A 22,486-nucleotide genomic window follows, 5' to 3' on the forward strand; every position below is an offset into this window, starting at 1 on the left:
CAGACAGATGGTCATGGGCAAAATGGGAGACATTTGTGAGTTTTCATCTCTTGTTTGCCTCGTAGTAGCCAGGCCCTCGTTGGCTTCGGTCAAGTGATGACTGCCAGACTACTGAACTGTTGTCTGCGCTTCTCGAAACTTCATTTCACCTCCAGAACATCCTTCACGACTTTGGCGACCGAGACACACTTTTCCTCGCCATACTTTCCTCCAATAATCTGCACAACAACCGGCATGCCGCGAATCAGATCAAAATCATCTATGGCTTGTCAGAACACACAGACTTTTGTGGATCGTGATTGGGGAAATACTCACACAGCTGATAGTTCATCTCGTCACTCTCATTCCATGGGACATGATCTGACCACTGCTGGCTCGAGGCACTACTGCTTTCAGCTCGCATGACGGGGATCGTCAAGGCTGCATAATCAAGCCAGTTCCAGTGCGATGTGTACCCGACGTGAGGCTTTGACCCGGCCCACACTCTGGGTCTCTTCCCAACCCAGGGTGCCACCGGGGTAATGAGGGCGTCAATACCTGCGTCATTCCAGCGCTTGAGGTAGTCTTTCTCATATCTGAGCTTTTTGGCAGCCAGCTGTACAACTTCAGTTAGTCGAGGTAGCGCGTGTCATTCGCACTTGGGTTGACCTACATCACGAGACTCTGCAACTGGGAGTATGTCTTTCTCGGTTCCAACAAGAAGTCCTTTCACTAGTGGCTCTCCGCTGGCCTCACTCAGCTTCCTGTGGAATTCACCACCATCAGCGAATGTGGCGGTTACCCAATCCTTGCAAGCTTCAGCATGCGAGGTGGGATCCCATTCGATCACTGCATACATATGTGTTAGCATACAGGCACGGCAGAACAAGCACTGTGTAACACCCACAAGTATGCCCTGCAGCTGTGAGGCTATCAACAACAGCCCGTACCGCCTTTTCAATAGGCGGCTGTACACGGACAATGTTATCATTGATATAATATCCGATCTTTAGTGGCTTGTCAGGCTTGGCCGCGAACTCCTTGCGCCACGGAATGGGCAGCAAAGTCGGATCCTGTCGCCACGGCTCACAAGATAAGATGCCATCCATAAAGGTTTATATTGTCGAGAGGCTGGAGGCCAGAGGACCTGCCACCGGAGGTGCAAGAAACTCCCATTTGCTGCCGCGCCACTCTAGTCAGTCAACGATGCTTCCAAGACACAAGCGATCGAACCCTGGGGGGAAGTGACTTGCCTCGACTCGTCGAACGGTAGTCGCCCAACAGTCGGTTTTAATCCGTACAATCCTTGCAGAACTGCCGGAATACGTATGGAGCCGCCGGTGTCTGTCCCGACCCCGACCAGGCTACCATGACAACCTACGAGTGCCGCTTCACCACCCGAGCTGCCACCAGAGATCAGCTCGCGGTTGAGAGAGTTCAAAGATTGCTTGAAAACATGATTGTATGAGTCCGAAAGCTAATGTTCTAGATTAGACCACGATCTTTTGTAAGTGCACGATGTACAATGATGGAAAATCTCACCATGAGAGCCTGCGCAACATTCGTCTTGACAAAAGGCACAGCGCCTTGAGCGATGAGAACGTCTGTTAAGACGCTGTTTGATTTTGCTGGCTTCCCGATGAGTCCGACCCAGCCTTAATATCGTTAGCATTGCACTGAAACCCTGCATCTGACGGCTTACCGATGGTAGAGTCGACTCCTTTGACATCAAATATGTCCTTGAGGGATACCGGGAGTCCATGCAAAGGCCCAACTACCGAGCCTGTCCGCTCCAGATGGTCATCTAGGGCCCTGGCTCGTTCGAGTGCCTCTGCAAACATGAGCTCCGTGCAACATCCCACCAGCTGCTGGGCTATGGCAGCTCGCTTCGCGAATGCCTTGAGGATTTGAACAGCGCTCAATTTTCGAGTTGCGATCTGCTCGAGCAAGACTCGAACATCCTCAATTTCCGTACAAGCAAGCTCTTCCGCTGTCAAAAGTCCAGAAAAACGGAGGAAAGCGTCCGTGTCTTTGGGTGGAGGAACAACTTGGTCGATACGCCATTCAATGGGAATGGCGGCGTATTGTTCTGCTCGCTTCTGCGCGGCACTTAGTTTCCATGGCGGTTTCGGTGTTTGTGCATCGATCACAGCATCTGCTGGAAACGATCTGAGGTGGATGGTTGGCCTTGCATCTTACGTATATCGTCAGCCTGACTTTGAGGGATCATTGCCGGGTAGAGTTGAATTATGAATCAAACAAGCCCATGTGAGGTGCGTTCGATCATGCTTGATACCAAACTGTTTATTAGTAGTGGTAGGCTGATCGTACAACTGATCGATACCCACATCCTTGTCGTGTATCTTCGTCGTATGTCTTCCGCACTCGGGGGGTAAAGCAAGTAGGCTATCTGATTTCGACTTCATTGCCACATCTGGTACGAGATGAATCAACCAGAAGAGGAAAGCAATATATGCAAAAGGCCCAGCCTTTCAGAGGACTGCCTACCGAAACACAGCAGGCATCTCATGATAAAGGTGATAGGGGACCAACCCACATCGATTATGCGATAAGAAAACATTCAACAAAAGGTACCCGAACCGAATCCCCAAAGGCGCGAAAGGTGACGATATGGCATTCAGAGCATCTTAGCACATCTCAAAGCAAAACCTGACGGAAGTTATGACAAATCCAAAATCGTCAGCCCAACCTCGCGTGAATATTTGATTGTAGAGATATGTTAGTCGTCACTTCATACGGATAAGTTTGCCGGTCAGCACCCCAAATGCCGTATCGAGTAGTATCCTTACGGCTCAAGTGGGTGACAAAATGAGATGCCGCTCAATACCCTTCCTATCACTTTTTCTACTATTCCTATTATTCCTATTATTATTTTTATTGCTATTATTATTAGTTATCTCTATATTATACTTCCTGAGATATATTCTATATAGAATATTTAAAAGATGGAAAGTAATAATAATAATGATAATAATAGAAAAGTTAATGATAGGAAGATTCGAAATAGAGCTAGGTACTTCATTTTGTCACCCACTTGCGGCTCTCATCCTTGAACCTCTCCACGAATCCACTTTTACCCGGCTGGAGGCATTGCCGAATGAGGAAGGGAATCTAAATCAAGGGCAACTGGGAGACATGATAGAACCTCCGTGGTTTTCCTGTTTCCCGAGTGGAATTGATAAAGAAAATCAACAGCACTAGAGATGTTCGAATCTTCGCGAACAGTGACCTGAATCATGGTTCTACTCACTCCCTCAAATAAAAGCATTGGGCGTCTTGATGTCAATAGCACCATGTCATTTCTCAGATACCAAAAGAAAGCATACCCGCGATGCTTGATGACCCCGAAAACATGCTGAGTTACGGGCTTGACGAGCACAATGCCGTGGCCCCACGCACCAATGCCAGTTTTCATCCCCATGACTGGCCAAATGTAGTATACGATTCCCTCTCCGAGAATTATATCCATACTAACACTATCTGCGCAGTGGAAGAAGATACTTGTCATCATTACTGGCTTGCTCATGGTCATACACAGCACCATCAGCTCCTCATTACCCGGCAACGCAGGCAACTCGATGATATTGGCTTTCCCGGAGACAACAGATCTCCAGTTGGTCCTTCCGGTATCCATTTACCTCGTCGGATTCGTACTAGGGCCAGCTTTTCTTGGGCCCATGAGTGAGGTCAAAGGTAGCAGGCCTGTATTACTCGCTACCTTCATCCTCTACATTATCTTCACACTTGCGTGTACTCTTGCACCTTCCTTCCCGGCGCTCCTGGTATTCCGGCTGCTCTGTGGGACGAATGCTGCTGCCCCTGTCGCCATCGTCGGAGGTGTTTACGCAGACATGTACTCAACCCCACGTGAGCGTGGCTGGTGCATTGCATTGCTGATGGCCGTAAGTGTTATTCCCCAATTGATGTTGCTTACCATCACGAACTATCTACACCAGCTTACTTGGGTATCTCAGGTCACCAATCTCGGACCATGTCTGGGGCCTATCATCACAGGTTGTGTCTCTCCCATTTCCTGGCGTTGGCCATACTGGGTCAGTCTCATACTGGCCGGATCAACACTCCCTCTTGTTCTTTGGCTACCGGAGACTTTTGTTCCGGTCCTCCAAGAAAAGGGGATTTTAGACGCTAACTACGGCTGTCCGGAAACTGATCTGGGTTCCTCTGGATCAGAAATCAAGAAAGGGACTGGGCGGCACCTCTCTTTGGCTACATTCACGAAGTCATTTCAAACGTTGTTCTCAGAGAGCATCTTGATGCTCACATGCCTCTACCTGAGCTTCGTTTAGAGCATCTTCTAACTGTATCTTCAGGCATACCCAGTCATATTCCAAGGCTCCGACAGCATCTACAAGCTCAGCACTCGGATCACCGGCCTGGCATTCTTACCAATTGGGGTCGGAGCTCTTCTGTCTGGCGTTTTTTATGTGCTCTGGGATATTTATCTTGAAAGAAGTCTCAAACTTGGAAAGCCACGGACAAAGAAGGAGGAAATGCGGCGTCTGCCACTTGCTTGCGCTGGTGGACCCATCTTCGTGGTAGCGGTGTTCTGGCTTGGCTGGACTTTTCGGTCGGACATACACTGGGCTGTCCCTGCTCTCTCTGGCATTCTCTTTGGCATAGGATTTGTGCTGATCTTCATTGCCATGTTGGATTATATCACGGACGCCTATGAGATCTATGCGGCCTCTGCGCATGGCGTGGCTTCGACGTGTCGAAGCATCTTTGGCGCTTTGCTGCCTCTTGCTGGAAGGAGAATGTACAAGACGTTTGGTGTCGGATGGGCGAGCACTCTTCTCGGTATCTGTGGACTGTTTCTAGCAGCCGTGCCATTTGTGTTCATCAAGTATGGCACTAGTATTCGTTCAAGAAGCATGTTTGCTAGAGAAATACAGGAGGCACATCGTAGGGGTTAAACATATCATCCAGAAGCACGGTGGGCTATGATTGCAATGCCAACCTCCATAGGGTAGTTTCAAATGCTGTCAAGTAACAATGTCCACCCTCGAGATCCCTCTGATAGGTGACATTCGGTTTACTTGTGTACCAAACGCCAAGACAGACTATTGAAACCGTAAGCTGATACCAATTACCTCTACAGCTACCTAAAAGGGCTACGTAGACCTAATGATCAATCCTAGACATACGCTCGCCGCTGGGGTATATTGGATCCTCCAGAGAATTGCATATCTCCCAGTACCTTTGGGCAGTCTTAGAATGATCAGAAGACTGGGAAAGACGGCCAACCATGAAAGCAGCAAATGGCAAATGACGATACTTCGCCGATTTCGTCGGTATAGCCTGTAGGATGTCGCAGATCCGGTCTGCCAGTTCATGCATGATAGCTTCAAAGCTGGTCTTTTTCACACTTGACTCCGCTTCATAGATGGCCATTACCCTGGAGTATCTCCAAGCGCCCCGCAGAAGGTCTTCGTGATCGTGACTACCGCGTGATGCCTTGAGCAGCTGTTTCGTTGCAGCAACGTACAAGTCAGGATGCCTCGATTCGCATTCGAAGCCCTCCTTCGTGATTGTTGTGTATAATTGAAATACGTCCTTGGGACATCCCACAAGCTCAAACAGGTTATTGTCCATAAACTCTCGATGCCAATCCTCAAAAATTAATCCTCGATCTCGCCTAATCATCAACCCGGTAGTATCGTACCAGCAAAGAAGGGATACAACCTCCTGAAGACCATTAATTTCGGAGCAGAGCTCTGCAAAACGTTCAGGTGGTGGGCTATGCAGGTCGAGAACCGCCCTGGCTCCTCTCAGGTGCTGTGACCAGGCTGCGAAGGGTTCCTTGTAGACGTCGATGAAGGCAAAGGTGGCGATACCGAAGATGGATTTGATCCCCTCCTGGTCCACAGATTGAAGGAGTGCCTCTACAGCAGCAGTATGACACAAGGCATATTCCTCGTCCGACGTATCATTCACGGGAACGGTCCGTGTCATTCGCTTCCATGCAAAATACCATATGCTCGACAGAGAATCGTGGGTAATAGCATTGCCTTGTTGCTGGGCGTCGTTCTGGATATGATCCATCTTCTGACGAAAGTGACTGAGATACTTGAAATAATGAGTGGTCCAGTTCGAATCGTCGACTTCAACTTGCTTATCTTTCAAGGGGATATTCCGCCTAGATACCGTCGCGCAAGGTTGATTATCGATCAAAATGGGGCCGCCGGTCAAAGGCCGGTGGTCTGGAACCTTGGGAGGCGGCACGGTCGTGGAATGAGATGCCCTCCAGGCGACCCGTTGCTTGTAGCCTTCGCAGGGCACATCATGGCTGATACACTATCCACAGCTCGGCCTGTTCAAGTCGCATTTGACGCCGCGGGCCTTGCAGGTCGCGCAATCCCGATCGTGACGAATGCCGCGGGGCCTCCCACATCCCTTTTTCTTCGGGGGTTGAGACATTTCGTGATTTTCAGGAAGTGATCAAGGTTCGAAATCGCCCAACAAGGAAGGCAACCAAAGAGCAAGGTAATGTTGACCCTCGGGTGACAGAGAAAGGGAGGCGGTCTAAAAAGATACTTGGTAAAGTCTCAGGCAATGCAGAAACACAAGTCACGGAAACAATTGCCTCCGTTGTTCAAACAGGCATGAGTTGAGCTCGATGGCAACAGGGTGGGGCGCTGCTCAATTGTCGCATGAATAGCGGCATTTGCATATCGGGCGCGTTCTACTTAGTAGCCAGGTTGAGTTAACCTTATTTAGGAAAGCAATCAAATCAGCTGGTAAGCGTAAGAATCCATGAGTGCTTTTAGACTGTTCTCCAACCCATCATGTCATCCTATCAATCGAGAATTGTCAGAATGCCAGAGTGATTAGATTGGTTGCCTAATTAGGAAGGGTATCAAACAGTCCTAGGCTAGGAATCTGGGACGACCATCCTCCCTCATCCATGCTCTAAGCAAGACTGTTGTAAGAATCCTTACCATCTGCGTCTTTCGGTTTGGTTATCTCTCATCCATTGAGTGTGAGAATGGCAACCACGATATGCTGATCTGGTTCAGAGATAAGGACTTGGCACCCAAGACTGGATCCGTAAAGTAGTACAAGGGCTCGCGAAGGTGTCACGACAGTCCATATCTTTTGTCTAATCTCCTATCTTGAAATGACTTTGCGAGATAGTGATCCAAAAGACGACATGACCAACTTCAGAGATAGGGACTTGGCCGTGGGAACATCAGAATGGCATCTTTATAGACAGGGCCGGAGGCCGCAAGAATGACGGTCGAAATGGAAAGACTCCTCAGGTCTCATCACTTGAGAATCCAGGCATATTATTACTACCGAAATCATGGAAGACGGCGTCGACTCTGGCATGCGAGCACTTCCACCAGGAGCCGTTCACCTCCTCCACACCAACAGCCACGGTACCGGGGCCGACGAAGTCATCCTTGTACCACAGCCATCCAAACACCCAGATGGCCCACTGAATTGGCCAAAAAGCCGGAAGACTATTCATATTTGTCTCATCTACTTATACACCTTTACGTGTGGTTGCGGTGGCACCGCCACATACTCCGTTTTGACCGACATTTCTCGAGACACCAACATCACCTTGACCCAACTCAACCTCGGCACCGGCTTGATCTTTCTGCTGGCCGGATGGGGAAACTGCTTTTGGCAACCTCTGGCACTCACTTTTGGTCGCAGACCAGTCTTCCTCGTTAGCCTTCTCGGCTGTCTGATCATATCAGAATGGACCGCTTGGGCCGATTCATTTCCTGCGTAGACTGCGGGCCGTATCCTGTACGGGTTCTTCGTTGGACCTTGTGAGGTGCTCCCTGAGATCAGCATTCCCGACACGTATTTTGCGCACGAGCGCGGAGCATACGTCGGCATCTACTCGATGGTATTGCAAGGAAGCAACTTTTTCGCCCCCTTTGTGTCAGGATTTATCAACGACGCACTCGGTTGGCAATGGGTTCAGCACGTTTGCGCCATTTTCTTTGCTTTGAATCTCATATTGGCCTTTTTCTTCCAGGAAGAGTCCATGTTTGAGAGACAGACTGCTGAAGTAGACGTTGATCCGCAATCGAATGAAGAGCCTAGACATTCCGACATGGCTAGAGTTGGGAACTCGTCCGTCATCCAGGCCACCGTTGGTACTCGTGAACCTGCAGACGATGAAAAGGCCACGCCGACTGGAATCGCCAATACCAGAGATGAGTCAGCGGGAGAGACTTACACGGTCAAATCCTATCGTCAAAAGCTGGCATTGTATACCCGCAGTGGTCTCACCTTGAAGCAATGCTTGCGCATCGCATATCGGCCAATCTTCATCTTCTTCCAGTTTCCCTGCATCACATGGGCGGGACTACAATATGGGTTCACAAACGCCTGGTATGTTGAACAACTGATCTATTCCCACGACTCGGCTTGGACCCATAGTCTGACAGAGTTACTAGGTATTCCGTTTACAACGCCACTGCATTCTCGATACTTTCACCGCAGCCTTATTCCTATCGTGCCTCAATGGTGGGCGTCACCTACCTTGCTCCACTTCTTGGGGCTTTGATCGGCGGTTACGTCTCGGGCCCGGTATCAGATTCCTTCAGCATGAGGTTGGCACGCCGGAACAAGGGATTTCGCGAGCCAGAGCACCGTTTGTGGGGAATTTCATTCACTGCAATCATCTTGCCGCTAAGACTACTGTTATGGGGAGTCGAAGCTGCATTCTCGCTGCCCATAGGTGTCCTGATGCTGGGATCCGTTTTCTGCGGCTTTGGGATTGTGACCGGAGGGACATATTCCATCACGTATTCGGTTGACGCCTTCAAGGAGATTGCTGGCGAGTCAATCGTTTCACTCATCTTATGTCGCAGTACGCTCACTTTTGGGTTCAGCTATGCCATCACGCCTTGGATCGATGGGGCAGGATTGCAGAATACGTTTATCGTGGTTGCAATCATCTCTTTCTTGACGGGTATGTCTTTCCTGATCATGATCTGGAAAGGGAAGCAGCTGCGCATATTGTCGGAAGCTAGGTATTGGAGATATGCGGCAATGCAAGTTGTGAGGCACTGACGGAATTCAACGCGGCTTTGGGATTCACATCAGGACAAATGGGAACTTGGAAGGATCTTGTGGGAATTATGTGTGCCGTACGGTTGTTAGTCCAAGGCAGAGCTTGATACTGAAATAATTAGCAAGTACATACATAGCATCAACTTTGTAATTAACTATTTAGCTGCTATGCTCTACTAATGCTTTTCCTAACGATGAAGTATGACTGTCACGCTCAAGACTACGATATCCAGTGATCAAGTGATATACATTGCTTGGCGAAGAAAGAAAATCCCAGTGGATATCACAGATATGGTGGCGCCGAACTGCAACCTACTATTAGTATTACCCAAAACCTGCTGACACTCATTTCCGGTATTATCTTGGACTACTCCAGATCGAACTCGCTGGCAATTCACAGGCTCTGGAGCAACGCCTGAAAGGCATCATCGGCCCTAGACTCTTCCATGGCGTCAATGATACCTTCCAGTCGCTGCTTCAAGGCGTTGCTAGCTTGAGCCAGCATCCATTCTCCCGCCTTCCTGGGAATCCACGGCGGCAGTGAACAAGGAACCCAGTCTTTGTGGGTCTCGCTTCCCCAGATGGGCTGGGTACGGCGGCGGTGGTAGTAGTAGAAGTACTGGAGAAGGTGAGTGCAGGAAGGACAGCATAGCCTACTCGAAGGCATGATGGCAATGTCGTCCTGAAATAGATCCGTGACTTCCTTTTCCGGGAGGACCATGCCGCTGTTTATCGAAGCTGGACTGAGGTTGTTTCTGACTCTGGCGAGGAGCTGCAAGCAGAGCATCGTACCTTCGCAGTGGTATCCGCCACTGAAATAGGTACTGTCGAAGTTGTACTCGCCGATCATGAGATTGGTGCTCTTGTTTTTCGAGTTGATCCATTCCAGGATCTCTCCCAGGGGATCAGTGTGTCCTAGGTCTTCCTCGCCGGCAGACCCTAATTCCTCTTCTAGGAGTTTTCTGATAGACATCATCTTTTGGTCGTCGTGTTCTGAACTGACTTCAATCAGATGAAATTCGCCCTTTCTCATGATATTCGACATGTATTCCCTCCAGTTTGGCTCCTCGCAGATTTCTACCCTATCAAGTTCGACGTGTGCGGAGGTATCCCGGAGAACGAGACGCAGGTAGTTGACGGCTCCATTTGCCCAATCATCTTGTGAAAGCTCAGCCAATTTGACGAGGTCTGGGGAGTATTCTGGATTTCCCTTGTCGAGTCTTTCCTCAGCCTCCAATGCCCCCGAGAAGTCTTCGACGGTGTCATCCGAGGAGCTAGATTTGGCGTCTGAATGTGTGGTCTCCTCGTTGAAGAGTTCAGAGTCGTTCCGACGAAGTCCACGTTCCATCCATTTGAAATGATGAGGCAGTATCTTATTGAACCCGAGGCGAAGTTGGGACAGGTGATTTGTCCAATCTGATAACCGTACAGCGGCACGTTGGAGGCTAGAGACGTCGGGCTCTCTGGATCCAATACCTAAGAGGATATCGGTCTTTCTGCGGTGGCAATCCCACTTTTGCTTCAATAAGTCTTCGACTGCTCTAGCCAATCCATCGAGAAGGCGTGTGATGATGTGGTGGAAGGTCACTCTCCCAGTAGCATCATACCATGCCGCATCAGGTCTTGGATAGCTTTCCAGTTTGTGGTCTCGTCGATGTTGCTGGAGGAAGTTCACGACAACTCTCAAAATATGGTTTTGACACCGTGTAAGAGGTTTTACCGGCGGAAGGGAACGGCCCTCAAAGGCCCATCTACAATAGGAGATGTCCTGAGTGAGAATGGTGTAAAATTTCCTGGTCAAAGCCGGCTTAGCAGCCTCTCTTCTCATTCCTAGAGTCTCTATGCCCTTCCCACAAACGATTGGGCTACTTTGAAACAATCGATTGTGAATCTTCTCACAGCTCAGAATAGCAATGTAGTCGAGTAGGTTTTCGGCAGGAATGTCCAGTTCGTCGTCAGTCTGAGCTATGCGAGTCTGCCTCAACATGCCAACGAGGCTATCCATGTGTACCGAGAACGTTATCCTCGACCGCAGCTTCCCATCTTCGGTCGTCTTCTCGATCATGTCAACATAATACTGTGCTGCTGCATCCGCACACGGTGGAAGCGCTGTGCCCGTTAGTTGTGTCTTTCTGCACAGTAGTTGGCTCTGGCGAGTCTCCCTGGATGCAGTCTGGGATGCCGTTGCAGGTGCGGGAACGTTGCCTAAGACAACAACGCGTGGGGGTTTTGTACGGTCTCCAATGTTGAAAATAGTGGTAGCGACCTCATTTTTGTATGGGACGAGTTGGGCGAAGGCGAACAAGTAAGGGTAAGCATCGGAAGACAAGTTCACTTTTCTACCCCTGAGAAGGCCTAGACTGGACGGGTATGCGATGGGCAAGTCATTTGTTAAAGACAGAATTTGGGTGAGCGTACGGTACCTCAGTAATTCTTCTCGCGAGAGGAAGTCCATCGTCGTTGTTTCTTGAGACATTTGTCGTGCCCGACGACGGTGCTGACAAAGACAGTTGTTGGATTGTTGGATTGTTGGTGAAATTTGTGTAAAGTCCAGGTGTAAGTCGGGTGGTTGAAAGGCAAGCGGGAGAAATTTCTGAAATTTCTTCGGTGACACAAGAGATTAACGGCAGTGTCTATTCAGAAAAGAAATCGCGGGAAACAGGGAAACAGGGAAACAAGTAACCTTAAATGGACACCATCCGTGGGTTCTGTATGTGTTTGTTCGCCCTTGCAGCTAAGTTCTCGAGATATAAAGACCAGGAAGACAAGGAAAATGAAGACCATGAAAGACACGAGACTCAGACAAAGTCTTTGTAAACGACCAGCTTTCAACATGATCTGAAGCCGCCAATTATACCATTGTTCTCATGTGTTCGAATCTTGTTGTCATGGACCAAGGGGCACAAGTCAATGTTTCTCATTATAATGGATGAGTACCCGTGAGGCGCGGCTCAGGAGATGAAATCTTTGCTTAAGACACCCTTTCGGATCTTTTCCTCGGGTGCAATCAGCGTCAATCCATAGTCAAGTCCATGGATGTCTGCAGAGGCTATTTCCAATGCCCCTTGGTGGAACGGCAGGTTCGAACTTTTGGGGAAACGAAGATGCGTTTCCCACTCTGCTGGCACATTGGAACTCGTGTGGCCGAAGCCATCAGCCTCGATTCAATGATGACCAAAAGTTGGGTCGACTGAGAAAGACTCCCTTCTGTTGTCACGGATAGAACATCGGCCCCGATTGCGCTGATAGCTGCAAGCTGACTCGGCCACGGAGTGCTCTAGAGAGCCATGGAACCTCCAAAGCTTCTTTGGGGGGTATGGGATGAGGCCATATACATTGCGGTGCTGGACAGCAAGGTACGGCCCGGCGTGGTAGGGTGAGCGTGGGGCCACCTTCTCTCGAGATTGTGCAAGAGCCTGACACTTCTGGTTGCGGGTGGTCAATTATCCCGCGAAAACGCCGCGAAACGGGTAAGACATGTTTGATCCGCAACGGGTTCTAGATTCCATCGCTGCTCTGGAACCAGGTCAAGTGGGTGACACAATGGATTGCCGCTCAACACGAAGTACCTAGCTCTATTTCTATTATCATTATTATTATTATTATGATTTTGTAGTTCTTATATATTCCACATAGAATATATTTAAGAAAGTATAATACAGATAACTATAATAAGAATAATAAAAGTAGTAATAAGAGTAATAGGAATAGTAGAAAAGAGATAGGGAGGGTATTGAGCGGCACCCATTTTGTCACCCACTTGCAGGTGCCGACTGTATACGAAAATCGGAACCGAAGGCGAAACCTTTTGGATGGCATTCGACTTCTTGAGCCCGCCGTTCCAGAGAATGCAAAACAAGTGTGTGTTGATTGACCTCGTGATTCCGGACTCACCAAACGCAGGCTGGGAAAGACTTCAGGACAGTAGGCAGATTGGCTGCCTGGTAGAGGAGCGTTCGGTGGCGTCGCGATGTGGCTCTCCTGCCAGTTGGGAGTGTTAGCAGCCACCACATCCGAAAACCATGATAACCATGTCAGTTTCATTGTTTCATGGTTGGACATGAGTCGCGGGAAACAGAGGCGGTTGGAACTCGCGACGAGCGCATCGCGATAAACGCGAAAGAGTTGTCTACAGAGTCAAGGGTTTCACGGAACTCTGAATGTCACGGATCGGGGAAATAACAAAAGCAATGTTGCATGCAACGTCCCGCAATGTGTTTCTGTCTTGGCCATCCGGGGAAACAAAGCTTGTGAGTTGTGACACCTCAGCTTGCCAAAGCTTGCTTATGTAAGGTGAGCTACCAGAGCTACGGTAAAAGCTGTCTACCTACGGAGTATGTCTACTCCGTACCTATGCTCCAGGTCTTGCATCTCGTCAATTGGTCAATGTTAGCACGTTAGGTAAGGACCTTCAAAGGTACCTAAGGGAAGATATTCGTAGGCTCCTCCGCTATCGCATCCTTTTTGCTGACGAAGGACCCTAGGTGAAGGATGCGGTAAGCGGTGCACGCCAGATACGGCAATACGCGGCACTTGGTGCCGGACTGAGCTATCCGAGCGTCTTATCTGAGAGAGTGAGATGCAAGACGCTGACACGCGCGACCCTCGTTGCGAGCACTGAGTTGTGCATGCATCGGAGGTACCGGATATGTATCGCGGAAAACGCCGAATGCGGGACAAGGCTACAATGCAGGTCGTCATAGCTCCCCCCCTTTCCATGAGCTAAACTGCGGTGAGCCCTGTGGTTGGGTAAGCCGCGGGTGGCTCTCCGAACCCGAAAATGTGTGAGACACCAGTGACTGTGAGGTGCCAGGTGCTTCTTTCCCCAGGGCCCAGCGTCCAAAAGCTGACAAACTGTGCACCGTCACTCGCACTCTGGAACCACAAGAGCAAGACCGACCCGCCTCCACCACGCCTCCCCGTCCACTTCACGGTACGTCGCATGCATTTGCTCCGACTCGGTCGTCCGCCTTCAAAACTTTTCCCACATCGCCAGCGTCGCCCCCGTGACAATTCCCTGATTCCTCTTCTGGTGTACACGTCGAATTACACTGCTCGATAACCCCAATCAGTCCCAATCACCCCTACGAGACGCCTCACAACCGACCGATAACTCTCCTTCTGAATAGTAGCTTCACTCTAGCATGCGTTAACAGGCGGGTTGGGGGAACCGCAGAAGAGCAATTGCCATGGACTACTCCGACTACTCGCCGCAGCGCATTCTGCACACGGGCTCGTTCACCGGATTCCATCGCCTGGGACAGCTCGGTAGCAATTATCTTTCTGCGACTGCAGAAATCAAGCAGCCGCTATGCGGTAACGAAGAGGGTTGGGGTCCGCTGAGCCCTATTCGATATGACTTTACACCCTGCTTCATCGATGTCTGGATCGCCTCTGTCGCAGCATTTGGTCTCGTCTTTGGATCTCTGGCCATTGTATGGCTCATACAACGCAGAAAACCTTCCGATGCCCCGAAGGACTGGCATTTTTGGGTCAAGCAGGTGAGTGCTCTCTTGTCTTGTCTCTTGACTCCGTAGCTGACCAGCCGCCCCTTCAGACACTTCTCGGATTGATCATTGCCGACGTAACAGTACAACTCGCTTTACAAATTGTCAGTTACCCCGACGTCTGGTTTGGCGACTTCCGATTTTGGACAACAGCTGCGACAATCCTATCTCTGGGCGTTATCTTTGCCATTCAATGGCTCGAGCATGCGCGCCTGCGTAACCCCAACGGTGTCGTTCTCTTCTACTGGCTCTTCCTCTTGATCGCATACGCAGTCAAGCTCCGATCCTTGATATCTCAGCAGCTCTACGAGACCAGCCCAGCCTACTTTATCACTTATACTGTCGGCTTCGGCCTCTCGATAGCCGAATTCCTGGTCGAGTGGCTGTGGCCAAGAAAGGTCAGCGCATACGAGGCTCTGATCGACGAGGAAGAATGCCCCATTGAATATGCCACTGTATTCTCTCAGTTGACATTCTCCTGGATGACGCCTCTGATGCGCTATGGATACAAGAAGTACTTGACTGAAGATGAACTTTGGGGGCTCGCTCAGCAAGACCAGACCAAGAACACTGGCGAGGCGTTCAACAAAGCTTGGGAGTACGAACTGAAGCACCACAAGAACCCATCTCTGTGGCTGGCCATGTTCCACGCCTACGGCGGTCCGTACGCCATAGCTGCGCTCTTCAAGGCTGTCAACGATGTTACGCAATATCTTCAGCCACAACTTCTGAAGTACCTTATTGCATTCATAGCTTCCTATGACCCTGAGAATGATGAGAAGGAGCAACCTCCGATCAAGGGTGCTTCCATTGCCTTGGCAATGTTTGCGTGCGCCGTTTTGCAAACTTCCATGATTGTGAGTTCCCCATCTTAGTAGTAAGCAAGACACAGCTCCACTAACACCCACCAGCATCAATACTTCCAGCTAGCATTCGTCACCGGAATGCGGATCAAGGGTGGTTTGGCTTCGGCCATCTACAAGAAGTCAATGAGACTGTCCAATGAGGGACGCGCGTCCAAGTCGACTGGCGATATTGTGAACTACATGGCCGTGGATGCCCAGCGTCTACAGGATCTGACCCAATTCGCCCAGCAGGTCTGGTCCGCTCCCTTCCAGATCATTATCTGCATGGTGTCATTGTACCAACTTGTTGGCTGGTCAATGCTTGCTGGTATTGGTGTCATGATTATCATGATGCCTGCACATGGTTTCATTGCCAGAATCATGAGGAACTTGCAAAAAGAGCAAATGAAGAACAAGGATAAGAGGAGTCGCCTAATCAACGAGATCATCAGCAACATGAAGAGCATCAAGCTCTACGCTTGGGGTTCTGCTTTCATGAACAAGCTGAACTTCGTTCGCAATGATCTCGAGCTCAAGAATCTTCGCAAGATTGGAGCAACCCAAGCTTTCGCCAACTTCACATGGAGTACTGCTCCATTTTTTGTGTCTTGTTCCACCTTTGCCGTGTTCGTTATGACGCAGGATAAGCCGCTGACCACTGAAATTGTCTTCCCCGCGCTGGGTAAGTTATGTCGTTCATCTACTCAAGTGCTAAGCGCTGACTCTTGTGACATAGCTCTGTTCAACCTGCTCACATTCCCCTTGGCGGTTCTGCCCATGGTCATTACCTCTATCGTCGAAGCGAGTGTCGCTGTCGGCCGTTTGACCTCCTTCCTCGCAGCCGAAGAGATCCAGCCCGATGCGATTACAATCAAGCCGGCGCCGGAAGAGATGGGAGAGGAGACCGTTATCATCCGGAACGGAACCTTCTCCTGGAACCGTCATGAAGACAAGGAGGCCCTCAAGGATATTGACTTCACCGCCTACAAGGGAGAACTCTCTTGCGTTGTCGGTAGAGTTGGCGCTGGCAAGTCTTCATTCTTGCAGAGCGTCCTGGGCGATCTTTGGAAAGTCAGGGGTCAAGTTGAAGTCCATGGAACCACGGCTTATGTCGCACAGGGATCTTGGATCCTTAACGCGACTGTGAAGGAGAACATCATCTTTGGCTACAGATACGACCCCGATTTCTATGAAAAGACCATCAAGGCTTGCGCTCTCGTCGACGACTTTGCCCAGCTTCCCGATGGCGACGAAACGGTTGTGGGTGAAAGAGGTATCTCCCTGAGTGGTGGACAGAAAGCGCGTGTGGCTTTGGCTCGCGCCGTCTACGCCAGAGCGGATATCTACCTTCTGGACGACGTCTTGTCAGCCGTAGACTCTCACGTTGGAAGACACATCATCGAGAATGTCCTCGGTCCCAGAGGTCTTTTGAACACCAAGACCAGAATCCTCGCCACAAACGCCATTGCCGTGCTCACGGAGGCCAGCTACATCACTATGATCAGAGAAGGCGAGATTGTCGAGCGCGGAACGTACAAACAACTCGTGGCAATGAAGGGCATGGTGAACGATCTCATCAAGACTGCCGGCCAAGATTCAGGCCCTTCTTCTTCGGCCAACTCCAGCGGCTCCAGCAGCGAAACGTCTACAATCATCGAAGCCGAGGGCAGCAGTCAAGAAAAGGCTGAGTTGGAAGAGGCTCAGGAGCAGCTTCCTGAGATGGAACCTATCAAGACCGGCGTTTCAGTGAAGAACAAGAAACGATCTTCGAGCATGGCAACGCTGCGCCGCGCTAGTACCGCCAGCTTCCGGGGACCTCGGGGCAAGCTCACTGATGAGGAAGTCGCCGGCAGCAAGTCCAAGCAAACTAAGGAGCATATTGAACAAGGAAAGGTCAAGTGGAATGTGTACATTGAGTATGCCAAGAACAGCAACCTTATTGCTGTCGCCATCTACATGGGTGCTCTGCTGGCTTCTCAAACGGCCAACATTGGTGGCTCTGTATGGCTCAAGACATGGTCAGAGCAAAACGCAAAATCACACACCAACGACCATGTGGGCTACTATATCGGGATTTACTTCGCCTTCGGCATCGGCTCTTCCCTTTTGACTGTCATCCAGACTCTCATTCTGTGGATTTTCTGCTCAATTGAGGCGTCGAGGAAGCTGCATGAACGTATGGCCAACGCCATTTTCAGATCGCCCATGTCATTCTTCGACACCACACCTACTGGTCGCATTCTCAACAGATTCTCCAGTGACATCTACAGGGTCGACGAGGTCCTCGCCAGGACCTTCAACATGCTGTTCGTCAACGCTGCTCGGTCGGGCTTCACTTTGGCTGTCATTTCGATTACGACTCCTCCGTTCGCCGCATTCATCATTCCAATTACTCTGATCTACTACTGGATCCAGCGGTACTACTTGCGCACTTCTCGTGAGCTCAAGAGACTTGACAGTGTAACCCGAAGTCCTGTATACGCCCACTTCCAGGAATCACTTGGAGGAATTTCGACGATCCGAGCGTATCGCCAACAGCAGAGGTTTGAGCTGGAGAACGAGTGGCGTGTCGATGCCAACCTCAAAGCTTACTTCCCATCTATCAGCGCGAACCGCTGGCTTGCGGTCCGTCTCGAGTTCATTGGCGGTATCGTCATTCTTGCGGCTGCCGGATTAGCCGTCGTCACAGTCGCGAACCACATTCCCTTGAGCGCTGGTCTTGTCGGTCTGGCCATGTCTTACGCTCTGCAGATTACAACATCGCTCAACTGGATCGTGCGCCAAACCGTCGAGGTTGAGACAAATATCGTGTCAGTTGAGCGCGTTCTCGAGTATGCTCGCCTGCCAAGCGAAGCCCCTGAAATCATCAAGAGCAATCGCCCACCTGTCGCTTGGCCGTCCAAGGGCTCTCTTGAGTTCAAGAACTACAGCACCCGGTACCGCGAGGGCCTGAACAACGTGCTGAAGAACATCAACTTGGATATCAAGACTCACGAAAAGATCGGCGTAGTTGGGCGGACGGGAGCTGGCAAGTCTTCGTTGACCCTCGCTCTGTTCCGTATCATCGAGCCGACTGCTGGCCACATCAGCATTGACCAGATTAACACATCTTCCATCGGGTTACTAGACCTGCGTAGAAGACTGGCCATCATTCCACAAGATGCAGCGCTATTCGAGGGCACCATCCGGGATAACTTGGATCCCGCCAACGTGCATGATGACACTGAGCTATGGAGCGTACTGGGTAAGTAATACAGGTGGTCGGCCACCCCCCCCCCCCCCGCCCCCGACCCTTTTGTCATCTATCCCCCGCCCACGTCTTTAGAAGAGGGTGCTTCTGCCCCTCCACCCTCAAAGATTGGAGCTAATGCGTAGCGCTATCACAGAACACGCCCGACTAAAGGACCACGTTACAAGCATGGAAGGCGGCCTAGACGCAAAGGTCAACGAAGGAGGTGAGTCATGGCTTATGCTTTCCATCCGCTTTCTGTCGGCTCTACTCTTGGGTCATCCAACATCAGTCCCCGCGGCTCTTTGCAGTTGTGTACAACGGGACTCTGGCGGACGTCGAGGTGCTGCGTCGGACTCAAAAGTATCCGGCATCACCGTCATCTTTCACATGCATACATCGCTCCGTTAAGAGTCCCCTGCATGATCTCCCACGCATGCAGTCAAAGTCTCGTGCTAGCTCATCTTCACTCTGCCTACCATGTTTTCTCGTTGCTTTGCCGACGTTTGACTATTGATAAGCCGCATACTTGGATAGTGATGCTGACTCATTCGCGCGTAGGTTCCAACCTCTCACAGGGTCAGCGGCAGCTCGTGTCGCTCGCTCGTGCTATGCTGACGCCTTCCAACATCCTCGTGCTGGACGAGGCAACCGCGGCCGTCGACGTCGAGACAGACGCCATGCTGCAGACTACTCTGCGTTCGCCAATGTTTGCCAACCGTACCATCATCACCGTAGCTCACCGCATCAACACCATCCTTGACAGCGACCGTGTCGTCGTACTAGACAAGGGCGAGGTGGTGGAGTTTGACACACCGCAGGCCCTCATCAAGAAGCAGGGTGTCTTTTACGGATTGGTGAAGCAGGCTGGTCTCGACACCTCGGAGTCCTCGTAGAAAAGAGGACGAAGACGGCGCACAGCAGCTTTTGCGACGAGTTAAGAAATTTTTGGCGAATGGAAAAGTGGCGACGGCAGCGGCGGCGGCGGGCAAGAGAATAAGACCGTGTAGTCTATTGTGTAACTACACCGAGTTGTTTTCCCTATTTGATCTAAAATATGTAGGCTGCTCAAAGCCCGGAGCGAGAGGTGGAAGCGGGTGGGTAGCGTGGATTGGAATGCATTATCGGCATCTGTAGACTTACTCAAAGAGACTTTGCATCTACTTGAACTGTACCGCTATAGTACAATGTGACATTTCCGGCCGTTACGTTGGGCGAGGTCGCTATTGTCTGACAGCGATAGCAGACCGTTGTGTGTCTTGTTCCCTCCCGGTCGCGTCGCGGCTCTCTGCCTGCGCTCTCTCGCCGGGCAGACAGCCCAACCCAAGAAACGTTGATTTGCCTCACGCTTCGTCGTATCCCGAGAGGCAGGTTGTCGCCCACCCTCTTCCCCGCCCCTGTCGCGCCTCCATTGATGAATTTCCTTGGCGGAGATAACAATTGGAGGGGGAGGGGAAGGCGGGTACAATTTTCTTTTGTGTAACGTGAGATGGGCAGACGCGGCAATTGATGGCTCAACGGTCTCTTGGAGTAAGATTGGTGATGATTGGAGGAGCTGGTGAGTGGTAACGGCGATCGGTGATGGGAAGCCGAAATGATAGTGAGAAGGGTAGAGCGAGAGATGGCAGTCTGTGGAACGATTTAGGATGGGTAGATGTATTTGATAGGCCGGAGGGTTGATGTGATGGACGTTGGGGAGTGCGGCGGTATTAGGTAGGCTCTTTACGTTCGGTGAAGATATTTACTTGTAGGATGGATCGTGACGATCAGGTTGGGTAAAGTGCTGGTTAGAGATTTTGAATTGAGTTGTTTTTGGCCTATTCTTCATCCTTTACTGATCTTGTAGTGGTGTCGTGAGGCATAGTTGCCGGTGGATGGGAGTGGATGGGGATGATCTTCTGCGGAAGGGAGGGTTGACTGTTCTGACTTGTGCTTGAGTCTCGTCCTTTCTTTGGATCTTTGGATCTTTGGATGTCAGGTTGTGGCAATCACTATCTTGGATCATTCATCTGGTTCCCGTATCATCAGGAATGTCTCTGCTCTAGGCCTTATTCATAAGGATCAGACTGAAAAAGGAGGTTCCTCAGCTTTGAGCCCACGAGCTAGTCACTCGATGGGACTCTTGGAGTATCCGTTCAGGTGTCATTCAATCAGATAACCCAAGTATCTATGCCCCTCGCCAGGCCTGAACCATATGAGCTGCCGAAATCGATGTGATGAAACTTTGCGCTAACATTCCCAACATGACACGACATCTTCCTTAGAGTAATGTGAGCCAGGTAGACTCAGAAACTCAAGAAGTTTTGCTAAATGACCGGCGTATGGGCATATCTAAATAAGATATCTCTCTATTTAGACCTTCGATTGGTTTCCTTTCCAGATCGAGCAGTTCTTGGGTATCAATTTACGTCCTCCCAGGCGAAGTCTACGTATGTTTTCAGTTTTCGAGATGAGGTCCTCATGTAAAGATATAATAGAATGATTGACTTGTAAGACTGACCGTATCAAGATTGCGTTAGACTTGAAGAGAAGCCATGCTCGCGGCTGGCGATCGGTGTCGCTCATGTCTGTGACGTTCGCTTCTCATTTCCCCCGCCCTTTGCCCCTGATAAGTGTTCTCGAGGGGTTCAGATCTTCACAGCCCTCAAGCTAGGTGTTTAATAGAGTACTGTACTCACCACATTAAGATCGATGAAGTTCTTCCATCGTATTAAGTACAGACTTTGTCACGTTGTGTTCTTGACTCATTCTCTATATCCTTGAGCTCGTCAGATAACTTGTAAGGCATTTCGATCTATGTTCAACTATGGTCACAAACACAATATTCTTCAGACGGTGTATCGCAAGAATTACAGAGACAGTGTTCGCTCAATCAAAGCGTAGTCTTCGGTTTCGAAAGGCTCGCCCTGTGTCGTTCATTTACCCACTAGAAATGACTCTGGGTAGAGTGGAGGATCTAGGGATCGTTGGAAGGAATAACTGTGTGTCTATAAGATCACATATCAAATGAACAGCCCTATGATAGTCTCGCATGGCCATCACTCTTTGAAGCGATAGAAAGAGTTAATCACCTCCTCTCCGAGAAGAGACTCAACAGCGCAGTCAACTTCTTCGAAGCAAACCACCCAAATCCCCGGCAACCGAACTCAGACCTCCCGTTACCTTTCATCTTCTCAACGAGAAGCCGAATCCGAATCATCAACAGGACATACTCGCTCTCCCTCTCTTCACACTGTCGGGTTATTTACCCGTCGTCGGCCGGGACCACGTGTCGTGACTCGGAACACAAACTACATGCCATCATCTGCCAGCGCCCGAAGATGCGTCCGCGTCCCCTCCCTTTCTTCTTATAGACTGCGGCCAAGCGCCTCGCATCGCAGCGCGTTCAGATCCCGACGCAGTCCAGACCCCGAAAGAGAGAGCCACCTGAATCCGGCATGAAAGGGCTTTGGTAGCGGCGTTTGGTTTGTGATACCTAAGGAGGACCAAGGACTGAGCGACGAAGTCCCGGGCCTCCCATGTAGCTTCCGCGCATCGAATCGGTTAAGGGATGGCGACTTTTGTACGAGAGGAGCTTCGTCGGATCTTTGAGAACTAGGCTGTTGTTGGTAGTTGTCTTGCTTTGAAGTACTGAGCTCCTCGAACATTCTGATATGGGTGATAAAACGCGGAAAATTCTTTGGTTTCCTGCTCTCCTATACTGAGACGACCAATTCGCATAGGATCGAAACCGCACACAGGAGCATCGGAGACAGTATTTGCTCCGTGAACCGCCTTGAAGGCTTTCTGCTTGCTTGAAAAACTATGTCTAGAAGTTCATCTAGTAGAAACAAGAGCTTCATGGATGG

The 22,486-nt window shown here is 50.3% G+C and overlaps 5 protein-coding genes across 5 annotated transcripts; 2 read left to right on the top strand and 3 right to left on the bottom strand.

Annotated features, from left to right (window-relative positions):
• Window positions 1-140: 140 nt before the first annotated feature.
• Window positions 141-3,937, bottom strand: BDP81DRAFT_458637 (amidase signature domain-containing protein; the record flags this gene model as incomplete). Its single annotated transcript, XM_060593440.1, has 8 exons — window positions 141-259; window positions 316-595; window positions 653-828; window positions 887-1,064; window positions 1,229-1,456; window positions 1,522-1,634; window positions 1,682-2,078; window positions 3,935-3,937. The coding sequence occupies 8 exons, from the start codon at window positions 3,935-3,937 to the stop codon at window positions 141-143; spliced, it is 1,494 nt and encodes a 497-aa protein (XP_060449137.1).
• A 1,152-nt stretch (window positions 3,938-5,089) lies between these two features.
• BDP81DRAFT_368399 (uncharacterized protein) lies at window positions 5,090-5,973 on the bottom strand (the record flags this gene model as incomplete). Its single annotated transcript, XM_060586559.1, has 1 exon — window positions 5,090-5,973. One exon carries the CDS (start codon window positions 5,971-5,973, stop codon window positions 5,143-5,145), a length of 831 nt encoding a protein of 276 aa, XP_060449138.1. The 3' UTR covers window positions 5,090-5,142.
• A 1,280-nt stretch (window positions 5,974-7,253) lies between these two features.
• BDP81DRAFT_509585 (major facilitator superfamily domain-containing protein) lies at window positions 7,254-9,093 on the top strand. The gene is made up of 4 exons (XM_060595723.1): window positions 7,254-7,696; window positions 7,763-8,047; window positions 8,126-8,373; window positions 8,439-9,093. Exons 1-4 carry the CDS (start codon window positions 7,325-7,327, stop codon window positions 9,055-9,057), a joined length of 1,524 nt encoding a protein of 507 aa, XP_060449139.1. The 5' UTR covers window positions 7,254-7,324; the 3' UTR covers window positions 9,058-9,093.
• Window positions 9,094-9,451: 358 nt separating this feature from the next.
• BDP81DRAFT_391219 (uncharacterized protein) lies at window positions 9,452-10,405 on the bottom strand (the record flags this gene model as incomplete). The annotated part of the gene is made up of 1 exon (XM_060587522.1): window positions 9,452-10,405. One exon carries the CDS (start codon window positions 10,403-10,405, stop codon window positions 9,452-9,454), a length of 954 nt encoding a protein of 317 aa, XP_060449140.1.
• Window positions 10,406-13,943: 3,538 nt separating this feature from the next.
• Window positions 13,944-19,807, top strand: BDP81DRAFT_420239 (P-loop containing nucleoside triphosphate hydrolase protein). Its single transcript, XM_060589830.1, has 6 exons — window positions 13,944-14,558; window positions 14,615-15,421; window positions 15,476-16,091; window positions 16,146-18,653; window positions 18,796-18,864; window positions 19,200-19,807. Exons 1-6 carry the CDS (start codon window positions 14,247-14,249, stop codon window positions 19,532-19,534), a joined length of 4,647 nt encoding a protein of 1,548 aa, XP_060449141.1. The 5' UTR covers window positions 13,944-14,246; the 3' UTR covers window positions 19,535-19,807.
• Window positions 19,808-22,486: the final 2,679 nt, after the last annotated feature.

The sequence above is a fragment of the Colletotrichum phormii genome, assembly GCF_030913505.1.
Source record: "Colletotrichum phormii strain CBS 102054 chromosome Unknown BDP81scaffold_4, whole genome shotgun sequence".
Classification (NCBI taxonomy): domain Eukaryota; kingdom Fungi; phylum Ascomycota; class Sordariomycetes; order Glomerellales; family Glomerellaceae; genus Colletotrichum; species Colletotrichum phormii.